This window comes from Macaca thibetana, chromosome 18, assembly GCF_024542745.1.
Source record: "Macaca thibetana thibetana isolate TM-01 chromosome 18, ASM2454274v1, whole genome shotgun sequence".
Lineage (NCBI taxonomy): Eukaryota > Metazoa > Chordata > Mammalia > Primates > Cercopithecidae > Macaca > Macaca thibetana.
The window spans coordinates 67,681,853-67,698,460 of record NC_065595.1 but is presented as its reverse complement, the minus strand read 5'-3'; the positions used below and the strand labels follow the sequence as shown (position 1 = coordinate 67,698,460).

The following is a 16,608-nucleotide window of genomic DNA, read 5'->3' as shown; positions in this document are numbered from 1 at the left end:
GTAGCCGAGTCCTTTGTCAGACACTTGTATTATAAAACTCTACTCCCACTGCCTTGCTTTTTCACCCTCTTATTGACGTCTTTTGATGAAGAGAAGGGTTTAATTTTAATGAAAGTCCAATTTGTCAGTATTTCTTTTAAGGCTAGTGTTCTGTGTCCTGTTTAACAAATCTACCTGTGGTCATGGAGATTTTCTCCTGTGTTTTCTTCTAGAAGCTTTGTTGTTTCACTTTCCCTGTTTGGTCTACCATCTATCTGAAAGGGATTCTGTACATGGAGTGAGGGAGACCAATGTGTCCAGGCAGTCTCCCCCACAGTGCTGTGTTGCAATGGCATCTTTGTTGTAAGTCAGATGACGCTGAGGTATGGATCTGTCCCTAGACTGTTTCTTCTGCTAATGAGAAGATTAGCTGTTTTCTATCCTTGCATTAACATTATACCACTTTTCCCATCAGCTTTGCACCTAATGCTTTTGGCAGCTGTTGAAGACCACTGTCTAGTCCATTATTTTCATCAAGAGTTGCAAAGTGGTGAAATCTTAATTCTATCCATTTAATCTAGTTTTATTAGCTGGGATGAAACTAGTTTTATTAGCTGGGAGACACGTATAAAGAAAAACACTCCCTATTTGCATACCTTGAATATCTGTGGCTCAAGCACCATTCACTTCAAAGCACCTGCAGGTCTTGCCTCAGCCGGGAACTCTCCACCCACAGCCATTAGGTGGCGCTACACTATGCTGAATGCCATGCTCTTACCTCCAAGAGGAACACTGGAGTGGTCTGATTATCTTCTGGCCAGTACTGGCGGATGCCAATGTAAACTAATTTTCTTTCTTATAGCTAAAAAACCCCCTTAGATTTAGATATATAAATGTAAACAAAAATAAACATTCTCACCAGGCCTAGGTCTCATGCCCACCTTGATGCTAAGAGAGCAAGAGACAGTTCCACATGAACCAAGGCGGGGCTTTAGAGAGGGGGGAATGTTCCAAAGAAGAATCAAGGTTCTCTCAGCGGAAAATGGGAGGAGATGCTGCACAGGCAGGAGAGAAGAAACAACGGATGCCTCCCACCGTCCACTGTGAAGAACAGCTGATTGCTTTAGGTTTCACATGGAACAGCAATGTCACTGTTTAGTTCTGTGGTCACAGCTGCCTCTGGGAAGAGTGTTGTTGACAAGGTGCAGTGATTTAAGAAATCTTTATGTCCTCTTGTTAGGCCTGTCCCGGTGCCTCAACTTCTTCTAGTCACTAGTAACTTAGTCCTGTGGGTTAAAGCACTGACCCTTTTTAGAAAGTACTAATCCCGGGGGGAACGATGTACATCTAGCTCAGATGCTGGTCTCCAGATGCAGGCAGGGATATCTGCAAACATTTTTAGTATTTTAGAAAAACCTGACATATCTAATAATAAAAATGAACTACAATGTTAATATTCTTTGCTGCGATTGTATCATCTCAGTGTGAGCCTCTTATTCTGATCAGAGGTCGGATCTGGATTGAAGAGAAATAAAAATAGGGATGTGGACTGCTAATGAATTTTTTTTGTCGTTTTCTTGATAGAGATTTTTTTTTTTTTTGAGATGGAGTCTCGCTGTGTCCCCCAGGCCTGAGTGCAGTGGTGTAATCTTGGCTCACCGCAAGCTCCGTCTCCCGGGTTCATGTCATTCTCTTGCCTCAGCCTCCTGAGTAGCTGGGACTACAGGTGCCTGCCACCATGCCCGGCTAATTTTTTGTATTTTAAGTAGAGACAAGGTTTCACCATGTTAGCCAGGATAGTCTTGATCTCCTGACCTTGTGATCCGCCCGCCTTGGCCTCCCAAAGTGCTGGGACTACAGGTGTGAGCCGCTGCGCACGGCCGATAGAGATTTTTTAATGCACTAGGTCCAGGAGAAGAAAGTGGGGATGACAGCAACTAGAGAAAGGTGAGGTTGATAAACTGCTTTTTAGAGGACAAAAGATTGGAACTTTGGTTGAAGACAACTGTGGGTAGTTCTTACAGCTCTTTCCAAAGGAATATCAGTTTCCTGCAGGATGAGACACTATCGTGTTTTGATTGCTGAGAGGCAGGCAGAGTCCTGGGCTTCCCGGGAGACCTCGCAGGCCCGGGGTAGGAGGTGGCATTGCATCAGACAAGGGCACTGACTGGAGAGTAACCCACGCCCTGAGCCAGGTCTGCAACTTTAACTAGACTTGAACTACCCGGAGTGAATATTTTGCCTTCAATTTAAGAGAGATCTCGGTGTGTACTTCTAATGATACTTCACTGAAAAGTGACATACGCGTATACTTTAAATTTCCCCCAATTCTCTAAGCATCTTCCTTAACTGCCATGACTTTCTAATTGCCTGTTCTATTAAGCCGATTCCAGCTGGTTGATTAGCTACATATCATTGCCAAGGAGAAAATGCAGGTAAAAGTGCTTTGAGAAGCGTGGCAGTCTCTATTCCGTGGCTCTCAACCTTATTATCTCAGCACATTGAAATCACCAGGCGTTTTAAAAACACACCCCGGTGTGGGCCCGACTGCCAGAGATTTTCATTTAATTGGTTGGGGTGTGGCCTGGGTGTGGGCTTTTTTTTTGTGTTTTGTGTTTTCATTTAAAGCTCCTCAAATAATTCTGAATGTGCAGGTAAGGCTGGGAGCCATGTGGAGCAGAGGTGCCCACATTTAGCACCTGCAAAATCTGCTGGCCTGGAAGCCCCGTTTTGGGGACACTGGCTGTAACCAAATCCTCCCAATATACACATTCTCCCAAAAAGCGCGCACGCACTTGCACACACACACACCCATTCCTCTGAGACCTCTGACATGATTTCCAATTGAATAATCAAACAATGTGATGGTAAACTGGCTTTGGCTGGTGGGATGGAGCCCTGAGTTGTAGCATTTGTTGATTTCCATGATGTAAATCCTTCTACCATGGATGAATTCAAGTTACCAACAGTTGAAGACCCAGCTCAGAAAATTCCTGAAAGCTTAACAATTGGATCTCAAGAGCCGATTTTTTTTTTTTTTTTTTTTCCAGGGGAGAGGGCTCCTAATCAAAAGGCCAGTGCTTGTTTATACAGCAGTGGCACACCATCCAAATGAAGGATGTGCATATCCTGTTTCCTGAAAAGCCAACCAATCCCTCACTGAGTGTCATGACCACCCCGTCACCTAGACCTACTAATTTCTTCTCCATTTCTAGTGAAACAAAAGACAGAGAAACGGGGGGCGAGAGCGAGTGTGGGGTCTGGCTGTTCTTAAATGAAGAGCTCTGTCAGGCACTTACAAGCAGTGCACAACAGTGCGGCCTTCCCCGCCGTTGTACTCCTCTTGCCATTTGTCCACCTGGCGAATGAGCTTCAAGAAGGAGCGCTTGGACACTGGTGTGTCCCTGTACATCGGCCAGCCCAGGAACTGGAATTGCTGCACCATCCGATATCCGTCTTGGGGCTACAAAGAACCAGGCGACAATCAGGGAGTGGAAGGAAAACAGGCATTATTTACTGAATTCCAGCGGGCTCCTTCCACCCACTTGATCTTCCCATTATTAAAGGTGAGTCCTGCCTACAAATTACCAAGGTGGCTTCTGCTGGCCTGAAGAGTTACGGTTTTTAATCTCGAGCAGTTAAAAACAACCAGGGGTTTTAAATGACAGGCCAGACAAATACGAGTGAGGCAGAATGCTTCCCATTCTGCAAAAGCCAAGAGAAAAATAACACAGCATAAGCACTGACCACATTGTCATGTTAAGCGGTAAAATAACTTCAATTACAGGTAAATTACAGGTAATGAATAACTTAAAACCTGGAGATGTCTGTGAGCTCAGTGTGAAGACAGAGAACACTGCTTCCTGTGAGCATAACACGGTTTTGCTTATTGATGTTGAATCTTGCTAAGATAGCAAGTTAATTAATCCTTAGTCATAGCGAAATAGAATTGCAGAATTCAAAAAAGTGTTACTTAGCTTATGGTAGAAACATGAAAACAGCTTTAATCCGGCCATGGCTAAATCACCTGGACTATATCTTCTGTGGCCTTCAGCGGCATCTAACACGGGTGACACTCTCTTCTTGTCAACATGCTTTCCTCACTGGCTGGTCCTTCTCCCACAGCAGTCCCTCCCTCCTGCTCTCTCTGCCTCAGTCTCCCCTTCTCCCAGAAGCCACCAGGCTCAATCCCTAGGGCGCTTCCTCTTCTGCTGCCTCTCATTTGATTTCACTGATGCTCATGGCTTTAGATATTACCAATATCCCAATAAGTCATAAATTCATATATCTGGTTCAGCCCTCTCTCTTGAATTTCACCCTTATATTTTCAAAGGCCTACCTGATATTCCCACTTAGGGGCCTAACAGTCATCCCAAACCTAGTATGTCTACAATTGAGCTTCTGATCCTCTCTCCATAATGCCCCCCACCCCCAAACAATCCGGTTACACAGGCAGCCTCGGCAACAACTCAGTCAGTATCCATTCCATCATCCTAGCTCTCAGGACAGGAACCTTGAGTCCCCTCCATTCCCTGGGATCGTGCTGGCTCTACCTTCAGAAAATACCAGAACCTTCCCCTTCTCATGACCTCCACTCCTGCTCTCTCCCGTCTCACCATAATCTCCTTTCCCATCACTGTCATCTCTCCTTATCCCAACAGCCTCCTGATGCCTCTCTCCTCCAGTCTATTCTCAACCCAGGAGCCAGAGTGCTCCTTTTAAAATGTAATTACACCACTGGATTCTTGCACTCAAAACTCTGGAATGGCTCCTTATTTCCTTCAAAGCAAAAGCCCAAATGCTGACAGTGACTGCCAGGCCCTTCGACCTGGGGACCCCAGGCCACTGTCCTTCCAGGTGAACTGCTCACTCCCAGTCAGCTACTCTTGCCTCTGCTCCTGAGCCTGGGCCACGCACCTCCTTGCTGTCCTGGCACTCACACTGGCGAACACATCTTGGGGCCTCTGCACTGAACCTTCCTTCTGCCTAGAAAGCTGCCTCCCCAGAGAGCCTCAGTGCCCTCTGGCCTCCTCCGTCGTGGCTCATAGGGCACGCATGCTTACAACAGAGCGTGCTTCCGCTGTGCAAGGCCCTAGCACTTTCTAACCCCCCTGCTGATTTTCCTGTAGAATTTGTCACTTCCTAACTTACTGCATCTGTTATTGTATCTGTTATTTATTGTCTGATTTCTGACAATAATTCTTTGCTTGACCAAACTTTCGCCAGGCTCCTGAACCTTCTCCTAGGCCTATCCATGAACTTTCTTGTAAAATCCAGTTTTAGCAATTTCTGCTAAGTCACCGTGGCAAGAACCACCCACCCTCAATGTCTGATCATATTTGGTATCTGATCAGGTTCCTCATCCTCCACCATTCCCCAGGTATGTCTTCAGCCAGACAGCTGAGGGCCTGCCTTCAGCCAGAATCCTGTTAGGTCAGTTTAGCCAGGGATCAGTCTTGATGCCTCCCCTTAGTAATTTTCCATCCACGGGCCCCCACCCTGCCTGTTGGCTAGAAATTCCTGCCTGCCCATGCCATACTCGGAGTTCAGCCCACTCTCTCTCGTCCGCTGCAAGGTCCTGTGACAGGGGTCCCTGCAACTATCATGATGGTCTTGAATAAAGTCTGCCTTGCTGTGCTTTAATAAGTATCATTACTTTCTAAATACTGCCCCTGTTATAATGTAAGCTCCGTAAGGTCAGGAATTTGTGCTTTTTTGGTTCACTGACATATTCCAAACTCTTGGAACAGTGACTGACATAGAGTAAGTGCTCCAAATAGTCAATGAGTGAGAAAATAAATGAAGCCATAATCACAGGCACGATGGGCCCGTCTCTTACTCTGGCTGCATTGTAAATACGGAATATCCTGCTGATGATGTCCTCTTCTAGGTCAGCAGAGACAAATTCCACCTGGATGGGGCCGTGTCTGTGTACTCCGTTTTCTGGCCAGTACTGTGGACACAACTGAATTCAAAACATATAAACACAGGGTTAATTAAAAGAGGAAATTTACTCCCAACAGTTTGGATAAGGTTAGTACTGACATTCAGTAATCTTTTTTTTTTTTTTTTTTTTTTTTTTTTTTAAGAGATAGGGTCTTGCTCTGTCTCCCCAGCTAAAGTGCAGTGGTGTGATCATGGCTGACTGCAGCCTTAAACTCCTGGGCTCAAGCAACTCTTGCCCCTAAACCTCTCAAGTAGCTGGGGCCACAGGTGTGTGCTACCATGCCTGGCTAATTTTTGTATTTTTGGAGAGACAGGGATCTCGTTATGTTGCCCAGGCTGGTTTTGAATCCCTCTTCTCCAGTGATCCTCCTGCCTCAGCCTCCCAGATGGCTGGCTGGGATTACAGGTGTGGGATGCTGTGTTTGGAGACATCATTCAGGAATTCTGAAGACTTCACTGACTCTCTTTGTTTTCTTTTCTTTCTCTCTTCTGCTCCCAGCAATGTAGGCTTTTGGACTTCCTTGCTGGCTGATTCCTCAACTCCACCTGTCCTTTTCCTGGGACTTTTTCCTTCATTTTCTCAGAAAGCACCTTTTAGCCATGAGTAATTCTGCTTTCCTATGAGGTCATGTGAATGGCAGTCGCCATGTCCCCTTTTGCATGGTGAAAGGAACTCTCATCAGGCCCCAGGGAGAGGCACCAGGTGCCACCCCAGGATGTAAGGTACTCAAGATGGCTATACAAGTCTTAATGCCCAGATCTCCATGCTCTGCTGGCTGGGACTGCGAGTGGATTTTATAACTACTATTGGGAATAAGGCTATTTTGTGACAAGGTTTGGAACTGATAACATTGTTGGGTTGCATTTTTATGTTCCAGTCCAAACCCTTGCAGCTCAGATCTAGCAAATCTGTTGTAAGAGTAAATGCTTTGCTGTTTTACCTGGAAGTGGCCTAATTAAAAAAGCAATTTCCTAGAGCCTCAAACTCTAGCTATTGTTGATACTGAGTAACTAGAACTTTTGCATGAATGTAAATGCACAACTCAGTGCAGTAGGAGTGGTGCTGAGCATGGTGGCTTATGAAGGTGCTTATTAGCTAGCACCCCACAAAATTCCTACCCTTGGAAACAGTCAGGAAGGAAGAACTGCTAAGACTTTTCTCTTCAAAAACGCTTCGTAAAGCCCCGAAACCTTAATAGGCATTTAAAGTTTGAAATTACAGGGACTTCTTATTCCTATGACTTTTTTTTAGGTAGCATCTACTTTTTTTTTTTTTTTTTTTTGAGACACAAGCTCGCTCTGTTGCCAGGCTGGAGTGCAGTGGTATGATCTCGGCTCACCGCAACCTCCTGGATTCAAGCGATTCTTCTGCCTCAGCCTCCCGAGTAGTTGGGACTACCGGCATGTGCCACCATGCCCGGCTAATTTTTGTATTTTTACCAGAGAGGGGGTTTCACCATGTTGGCCAGGATGGTCTCAATCTCTTGACCTCATGATCCGCCCACCTCGGTCTCCCAAAGTGCTGGGATGACAGGTGTGAGCCAACGCGCCCGGCTGCATCTAAGTTTTATCTTTCTGATTTAGCTGAGGGACAGGTGGCCTATGGAAAGGCAAGGAGAGAACTGCTTTATTATATAACCTGTTTCTATACTGGGCCAAGAGCAGAGGAAGACAACACCTAATTTTGTGCAGAATGATGTGTCACAAAAAGAGGATCCACTGGTTGAATTTCTAGATGATTTCTATTTTCCAAAGGATCTAAAATCTCATTGTCAAAGGTTGCTAAGGTTGATTTATACCCAAGATTGCAGGATAGTTTTCAGTGAGCAGTGGGTCAGCCGAAACGGCAATATCTCTCTCTCCATCACAGAACAGTTAAGGTGGGATTTTATAAGTAAGAATGAGAGTAGGGTAACCAAGTGTGCTTTTTATGTTAGCTAAGCTGATAGTATTTTAAAAATTACATTTATTTATTTTTAAATAATGCTTCCATGAAATATTTCCTCCCTCACCAGCACTTCCTGGTGATAAGTTATAAAACTGCCTTGTCAAATAATGGCATGCTGATGTTTATTTTCTTTTTGATGCCCAAGGGTACCCACTGTTAAAATTAACAGGCATTATGATGGGAAGCCAAGATATTAATAAAAGCTGTAACATGCACATTTGAACCGTTCTGCCCATTTTTCTACTGCCTGAACTTACTCTGCTTTCTGCTTGCTTTCTTCGTTCAAGCTCCTGACCAAAAGCTTGCCACTTACACCAAAGAAGTATGAGTGACGCGGCTTGTGCTTGCCTCTTGGCACGTTGCATTCTATGCTCTGCCCAAGTAAACCATGTAGAAAATGGCTTAAATGGTGCATAACACGTCCGTGAACCGGACCTATAAATACTTAAAATCGTTGAGTGCTATTCTTGTAGAATTGCAAAGCCTTTACATTCAAATGCTCAGTTTAGTGTTGGCTAAAAGACTGAATCCCAGGAGCCTCTTTTCTCTCACTCTGAAAATCAGCTCTGTCTGCTGAATAGAACTGGAGTCTTTTTGTCTCTCTTACCCATGAGCCAGCCAAGGCTTGGTTTGAGTCCAGATAGTTCAGGTTTAGATGCGGCTTTAGAATTCCAATGCAGTTGTTCAAAAAGAACACACTAGAATCACTGATGTCTTGTTCACTAATACGAACAAAAATATCTCCACATTTCAGGATTCACATAAAGAAAAAAACCATAATGATTCTAAATAAGGAAGAAGTCCCTTATTCTATAAGTGTCTGTGACTTAAGACTCTAGAATTAGTGAAATTTCAGCCATGCCACTGTAAGGTAGAAAATCAGGATCCTTGGTTCTATTTTGAGTTGAGTCTTTGAAGCTTCCCAAGCCGTGGTGTCTGCTTGTCTTTATAAATGACCATAAGCTAACCTTCTCAGAGCATCAATGGGGAAGAGTTTTAAAATATTTAAGCTTCTTAAGCCAAAAGGACTGGATAAGAACAAAGATTATCATTATTATTTCATTAACCAGCTTTCAGGCGAGAGCTTTACTATATAATGCAGTGCCTCAGACATAATTAAAAACCTTATAGAACTGAATTGAATGTCCATGCCATTTATGGTTGGACGATGGCAAGAAAATAGATTGTAGGAAGGAAAAATCTGGCCATGATGTCCAGTTGGGATGCTGAAATGCTTCAAACCTTTTTTTTTGTTTTGTTTTTGTTTGTTTGTTTTTAAGAAAAAGAAAGAATTTGTGTCTACTGGACAGGAAATTAATTCAGTTCCAGAACAAGTTGTTTCTTAAAACACGCTAAGGTCAAACTTCCCATAATGCCTACTGTCATGATGGTTGTCTATGACTGGTATAGGCACATCCCAAAGCAATGAATTCATCTCCTAAAGGGCCACTGCGCTAATGCTTGCCTGACAACCTGCTTCAAGAAAATGTGTCTAACCCTATTACTAACATTGAGTCATCGCTGTCCAATTCTTTCTCTTTAATGTTTAAGAGTAACTATGCAAAAGCCCCATCTATCATTCCAAACTTCTCTTATCTCCAAGTCCCAGTATTATTTCTTTTTAATATCTTTACCAAAGCATTGAGAAAACTAATTGCTGTGCCTTAAAATTGCTTGCCTGTCTCCGCTGTCATCCCAACACTGTCACCCTGCATGACAATCTCTACCTGTAAGCTCCCAGTGAGCCATGCCAGGAAGCACACAGTTGCTCCAGGAATGGGATCAGGGGCTGTGTCAAATGCTATCTTCCCTTCTCCACTGTCCTCTGGTCTGCTTGCTCTGCTTTGGCTCTGCGATGTTCAGGTTCCTGCTGAGCCCTGACTCGGTCTGCGACCTTGTCAACCTCCAGTGGATATTTCCATCTTTCAGGAACAGCTCAACTTTCGGCCCTGTCTTGCCCTGTCACCTCAACCATCTATGATTTCAGCCTGTATTTCTGGTTTCAACTGACTTTCTAACCCCTAATTCCGTCTGATTTTTAACCTTTGTGTTCAGCATCCCCAGTTCTCAACTTCAACCGGCACTTGAGACCTGGCACCAGGGCCTGCACTGCTCAGGTGCAAACAAACTTGACCCCCCGGCACTAGCTCTGACTGTAAGAAGTCCGGGTCTCACCTGGGCAGGATCCACATCATTTAGCATAACGACGGATGTGCAGTGATAATCCAGGACCAGTCTCCAAAAGTCTTTCACTGTGTTTGGCAAAGGATGCTGGGTGACTATAAAAGCTGAAGGCTGTTTATAGCTCTGCAAACACAAACAAGAATGCTCCAAATATACTCAGGAAAATGGGAAGAGAAGAAGCTAAGTTATTTCATGCAGAAGGAAACTTGTGGCACAAAACACTGAACATGTTTAACAGGTGTTGAATTCTGTCACCATTGTCAGCACCAACATAGACTAAATACAAACTTCTCTGCAGAATAATAGTGATAAAAGTCTTACTTTGATACCAAGAAAACTTAATTAGTATCTCTTATCAATTTTTAGAAAATTTCTGGTAGAGCAGCAACATCGAATCTATACATAATTATCTTGATGGAGAAAATTTAACTTTACTTTTAAAATTACACATAATTAAAAGTTCTGCTTTTTCTAAAACTTGTTGGGTAGCAATTTGTATGTATGACAGTGTTCTTATTTCTGCCATAAAGAATACATCTACTTTTTTTACAGCTCTGAAGAGCTTCAGAAAAGTTTAGGTACCTTTTATGATATGACACCAATAGAATTAAAATTTCCACGTTAGCAGAGAACACACCCATTCACTCTTTCCATCAACTGAATAGCAACAAGTAAACAGACTGATGGGAAGTAATGAGTTGCGCTTTCCCCTAAGTTAACTACAGGCTAAATTACAGGAAAATGAACTAAAATAATGCTGCAAACCGATTAACCCATTTTCCTGCCATGGTGACTTCACAGCTGTCCCCTGCTCCCCGCCCAGCAGATTAAAAATCTCAGCGCTCAGAGGCAACTGTGCCATGTTGCATTTATCGATACTTCTGGCCTGGTGGTCCCTGAGAAACCAAGGATATCAGCCCTGACACAAAAACATACGTGGAATCTGAAATCTATTTTTTGTTGGAAACAAAAGTTTGTGTCTTAAAAAACAAAAGGGCTGGTGAGCACAAGAGGAAGACCCACGCCTGTTCTGCAGCCTCCCCAGTCCAGTCACCCCAGCCTCGGACCCGTGCGCGAAGCAGGGCACTCACGTCCATGAGGGCAGCGTTGATGTAGTTGCTGCTCTCCCCGTCGATGGTGATGAGGAAGGGCAGGCAGCGGTCCGGGGGCAGGATGTCCATGCACCGGTTTTTCTCATGGTTCCGGGGCAACAGCGCGATGCTGCAGTCCTCCACTCGCAGCGTTGGCGTCACCATGTTTAGGGTCTACGTGAGAAAAGAAAGGCACGTGAGGACAAGAAGACTTGGCAGCGGACTCCTCTCACGTGCAGTTCTGGAAAGATGCACACTTCCTGTGGCTGACTGCAAGACGTTCCCCTCCCCTCCGCAGCCCTCCCCTCCCCTCCGCAGCCCTAGCCCTTCCCCTCCGCAGCCCTAGCCCTCCCCTCCGCAGCCCTCCCCTCCCCTCCAGAGCCCTCCCCTCCGGAGCCCTCCCCTCCCCTCCGGAGCCCTCCCCTCCCCCCCCCCTCCGCAGCCCTCCCCTCCCCTCCGCAGCCCTCCCCTCCCCTCCGCAGCCCTCCCCTCCCCTCCGCAGCCCTCCCCAGTTCGAGTTGGATTTCTTCCGCTCCTTGGATTTTGTCCACGGACGGTGCCCATCAGACACAGGGGTCAGAGGCAGAGATATATGGGCCACTGTGGGTCCCTCCGATTAAGAGCCCTCAAGTCCCAGTGGAGTGGGACATCTGGGGATTTGGCAGGTCAGAGACGGGGGAGGAGTCTGGCCTTGAGTCAGGTACATTTGGACAAAATGCAAATGTGAGGAATACAATGGAGAGCCCTTGGTTGGAAAGTCTTCCTAACACACACTTCCGTGGCGTGACTGCGCGTGGTTATGCTGTGGACAAGGAGCCATGGTGTTGGGGACTGCTCCGTGTCTGCTTTCAGACGGGAGGGGTAGAAATGGCTGTTAGACTAGTGGTTCTCAACCAGGCATTTCTGTCCACTGCGGGGACACCTGGCAATGTCTACACGTGTTTTTGTGTGGTGGTGACGCCATAGACGTCTTTTGGGTAGAGCTCTGGGTTGCTGCTAAACATCCTGTAGAACAGCACATGCCAACAAGAGTTACCCAGCCCTCAATGCCAACAGTGCTGTGGAGGCCGAGGAACCTGTGATTCAAGGGCTGACTCAGGTGCTGACCTTGAAATCCTTCTTGAGGAGCAAGTCACCGTGCAGTGCCCCTGCCTCAGGCATCACTTACCCGGAATTCCTCTTTAATCTGGCTCGAGTTTGTCTGTGGATCCAGTTTGTTCATGTCATAATACAGAGACCTAACTTGGGAAGCCGGCACAGAGGTGTCCCCGCAAAGACAGGCTTCCAGGATCGCATCGTGGATAAACACATACTGCTCCTGGAGAAGGAGATGGAACAAGTTACTAACTTTAGAGAACCAGAGGAAGAGGAAAGACAGTATCAATTTTAGCCTCACATCATCAAGAGAGTGGAGACAATTCCTCCAGAGAGAAACACAGTCCAAGGGCTCAAGTGCTAGGAGACCGGGTCACAATGCCAAATATTATAGATTGATTAAAACCAATCAGACCCAATACAAACCACCACACGCACTGCGGCACCATGAAAACTGTGGCTAAAGACCACTGTCATTCTGATCCTACTCACTGGGAACTCAGTATTTCACATGAGGAATGAGCAGAATTTTATCTATGGTAGGATTTGCTGATCAAAACAATAGTGCAAAGAAGGTCCAGAAAAACTTGGCATTACTATGAAGACAAAAAGTTCTGAAGTTCTTAATTCAGAACATGAAAGTACTTAGAAGTTCTTATTTCAGAACATAAAAGTTAATATGATGATTATGAAAGCTCTTAGAGGTACAGAGAGCTGTTCTCATATATATGTTCAGTGAGTACACAGTGTAAACACAGGGCCTCTAACTGATTTGGCACTGACTTTTCTTAAAATTCATTGTTGGAGTCTTATCATATTTATTATTTTTAGTTATATGAAAAGTTTAAAAAGCCTCTTATTACAGCTAATTTGGTTGATTTCTATACATAAATGGGACTTTTAATTATTTTTTTCAGCAACCTCTTGTCCAACAGATTTATTCCCAAAAACAGCACACTACCACTAAATACCTGAAAAAAGAAGATCCACGTGAGAAATGGGAGTGGCAACATTGATTAACTATAAAGTATATTAAAAGATAAATTATTATGATTATCTTTCAAACACAGTATCCCCTTTCTAAGGAAAAGGGCCCATGAAAGCAGCATTTACAGTTTCTGTTATTTTTGTGTTGGCTAAAAAAAAATGGGATTAGGTTTCCCAGAGGCTTTCATAAACTTAAATGCACAATCTAAATGGAAGGGGTTCTTCCTTCTTCTGCACTTCACTTCGTGAATCATTTTCCAGGTGGTGGGTGTGACGCCTACTTAAAACAATCAAATATGAGTAAAAATATGAATGTCCTAAGAGCAGGATGTAATATTGCTTCTGGAAAAATGGAAATTCCCCATATACCTTGAACTTCCACGTAAAGAGTTACTAGTTAGCATAGACATATAGAGTGCTTCACAAAATGGGCAAATCCCCACGACGCCAGACACTGGGCAGGATCTTTAGGGTCAGGAGGCTTCTGCTCTGCCCAGGACCCCGGGAGAAGAACAACGTGCACAGAGATAGCCCTTCAGGCACTGTTCTCAGGAGTGGTCTTGCTCTGGTTACCAGCTAGTTTAAAAGATAGAATAAAAGGCAATGGTATTGAAAGTCTGAGCACTTAACAGGACTTTTTTTGGTCCCTTAACACAGAAAAAAATGTGCAAATTTGAGCTCTTGATTCTGTTACCTGGAAAACTCGTGGGTTGGTTTGGTTTGTTTATGAAAGGCAAAACAAAAAGGAGGAATGGAGGGAGGGAGGGAGGGAAGGAACAGGGAATGCCAGGTAGATCACTTGAACAGATAATTGCCTGGATTCCTTGTGTCCTTGGCCCTGAAATGGGGAGATCCAGGAGAGACCTCAGGGACCAAGGCCCCAGGCTAGGTGATGAGCGGGAGTACCTCTGTTTGCACCATGTTCACCCTCCGTGACCGCAGCTCCCTGACGCAGTTGTAGATGTCAACGACCCCTTCCCTTTCAGCCATGTCCAACATGATATCAATGACGATGAAACAGCCAGTCCTCCCTGCACCAGCACTGAATGAAAAGGGGGGTCTGTCAGTGGATGAAGAAGGACCATACTGCTGCTGCTGCTTTTTAAATATTTTATCAAGGTGAAATTTACATAATACAAAATTAAACCTCTAAAAAGGTACACTCCAGTGGCATTTAGCGCTCCCAAAATGTACAACCATCACCACTCTGAAGTTCTAAAACATACTCATCATCCGCAAAGGTGGCCCTGCACCCATCACCCACTGTGGTTCCTTCAAGAGGCTCTGGAGCTCTGCTTACCTGCAGTGCACCACCAGTGGGCCTGCATTGGGTGGGCTCTTGGACTTGACTTGCCGCACGAATCCCAGCAGGCCGGTGGCATGGTAGGGGACCCCATGATCCGGCCAGCCAGTGAAGTGAAACTGTCTGATCTCTCGGATTTCATGCACACCTCTCTGCAGTAGTTGTTTAACCACAACAAGGAAGAGAACAAGGGAAAACAAACCACAAATGAGCAGGGATAGCTGGGGGAGTGGAAACAGTCCTCACGTAGCAAGTCTAGGGCCAGGAAACAGTGGACTGCTGGGGAAGGAGGCCATCCTTGGATCTTACACACAATGTGGAAGGCATTGTACCCTTAGGAAGATGGCTGGGTATGAAAGGGAGATGATGTTTGGGAAAAACGTTAATTTTTAGGTGTAATTCCAGCAAACGGATGAATTGGTTGGGTTGTTTGAAATTCCTTTCTAAAAAGTAGACTATGTTAAAAGTTTGTCTCACTTAGATCACACGGTGTCTGGTGAGGTGAGAGTCTGTAGAGAAAGAGGCACAGAAGGGGGGCCTGAAGGAATTAGAGGATATCTGTGTGCTCAATACCAACTCCGTGTTGGGGTTTTCCGGTATCCTGGAACCTCTCACAGCAGGGACTGGAGTGGTGCACACTCACTGAGCATGCTCAGATGATGCTTGCAGGAGGAATGAATGAGGACACCTTTCTAACTAGACAGGTCAGAAAACTCATCTGCATTTACAGCTCTGTTTCTTAGGTTTCTCTTTTTAATGTGGGTAAATATTTTACCCATTCATCCAATCGCTGGCAATCTGAGTGATTACACTGTCCCAGGCATTATGTGAGGTGCTAGGGCTACAGAAGTATGTTTTTGAATGGCCATCACAGTCTGCTTGTGGCAAACAGGCATGTAAGCCAATATATACTATGGGAATTGAAAGGTATTTTTGCTGGAATTCTATGCTAGGTCAACAAATTGAGGGGAGCTGCCTGCTGCTCAACTGTAGTGAAGGCAGAAAGAAACAGACTTTATAGTTTGCTTTTGGTTTTAATTTACTTTTGTTTTGAGAATAATTAAGGTAATTTATACCTGTCTATTTTGTTTTCTAAGTATGAGCCTATATATTAAGACTGTGTTTTAAAGCAAAAGACTGTTTTGAAAACAAAACCAGAATCAACTCTGCATGTACACCTAGGATCAAATTGGACTTTCTTCCTTCTCTCATTCCATTTTCTGAACCATTTCTGCATTTGGTTTTATTGTCTCTTAAAAGTAAACACTCATTAGCCTTATCACTTTCACCATCAATCATTGTTCACACATACTTAGTGAGCAAAGAAGAAATTCAGAATTTTTATGTGCTTTGAAAGAGCAGAAGAGCAAACAACTGCAGACTTGCTTGGCACCCACGTGTTAATACGTCTTCATTTAATAACCCATAAATGCTGAAGCTTTATTTCTCTGTGAAAATGCCATTCTTGACCAGAGTTTAAGCATTAAGGAATTAAGCAGTCAGGGATTCACAAATGCAAATCAATATTGTCGTCTGCTAAATAGGCTCTGTGATCCCAGAGTAGTCTGATTAGGTCGTTAGGAGCCCAAATTCCTTATTACCAAAACCAAGGGAACATTTGCCAGTCCCAAGGTCTCCATTAGGAAACATACAGCTGAGCCTGTGTCAGCCTCCAAACCCCTAAATAGCTCCCCCAGCTTTCTGCATGATGACCCAGGCAGGAGTGATCCATTTTGGTGGTATGCATTCCCATATATAAACTGGGACAGCTTACTGACGATAAATATTTTATTCCAAAGGGAAAAAAGGGCCTATCTTTCTCCATATCCTGGTGAGTTTTTTTGGGTAGTGGGAACATGGGCTGTGCTTCTCTCTCTGGCTTTGTTAGATTTCAGTTCCAGCAACCTCAAGTCCTGAACTACAGCTCTCAACTGATCTAAGACTCTTTTTCTGAGCAAGGTAAATATCAGTTTCTGGAATGTAGAAAACGTTTCTCAAAATTAAACCTCCACCCTTGAATATGTTTGCTATTGACAAGAGTGGCAAAGGAAATTGCTTCTGATCCAGCTTTCATT

The 16,608-nt window shown here is 44.6% G+C and overlaps 1 protein-coding gene across 11 annotated transcripts in view; it reads right to left on the bottom strand.

Moving 5' to 3' along the window:
• Positions 1-16,608, bottom strand: part of PTPRM (protein tyrosine phosphatase receptor type M) — an 835,753-nt gene that overhangs the window by 16,196 nt on the left and 802,949 nt on the right. For all 11 annotated transcript variants that reach the window (XM_050767360.1, XM_050767362.1, XM_050767361.1 and 8 more), the window contains 7 exons: positions 14,531-14,685; positions 14,137-14,272; positions 12,317-12,466; positions 11,149-11,322; positions 10,049-10,180; positions 5,819-5,944; positions 3,279-3,442 (listed from right to left, as the gene is read on the bottom strand). In XM_050767360.1, coding sequence (XP_050623317.1) covers positions 3,279-3,442; positions 5,819-5,944; positions 10,049-10,180; positions 11,149-11,322; positions 12,317-12,466; positions 14,137-14,272; positions 14,531-14,685 — 1,037 coding nt within the window. The remainder of the gene's footprint in view (positions 1-3,278; positions 3,443-5,818; positions 5,945-10,048; positions 10,181-11,148; positions 11,323-12,316; positions 12,467-14,136; positions 14,273-14,530; positions 14,686-16,608) is intronic.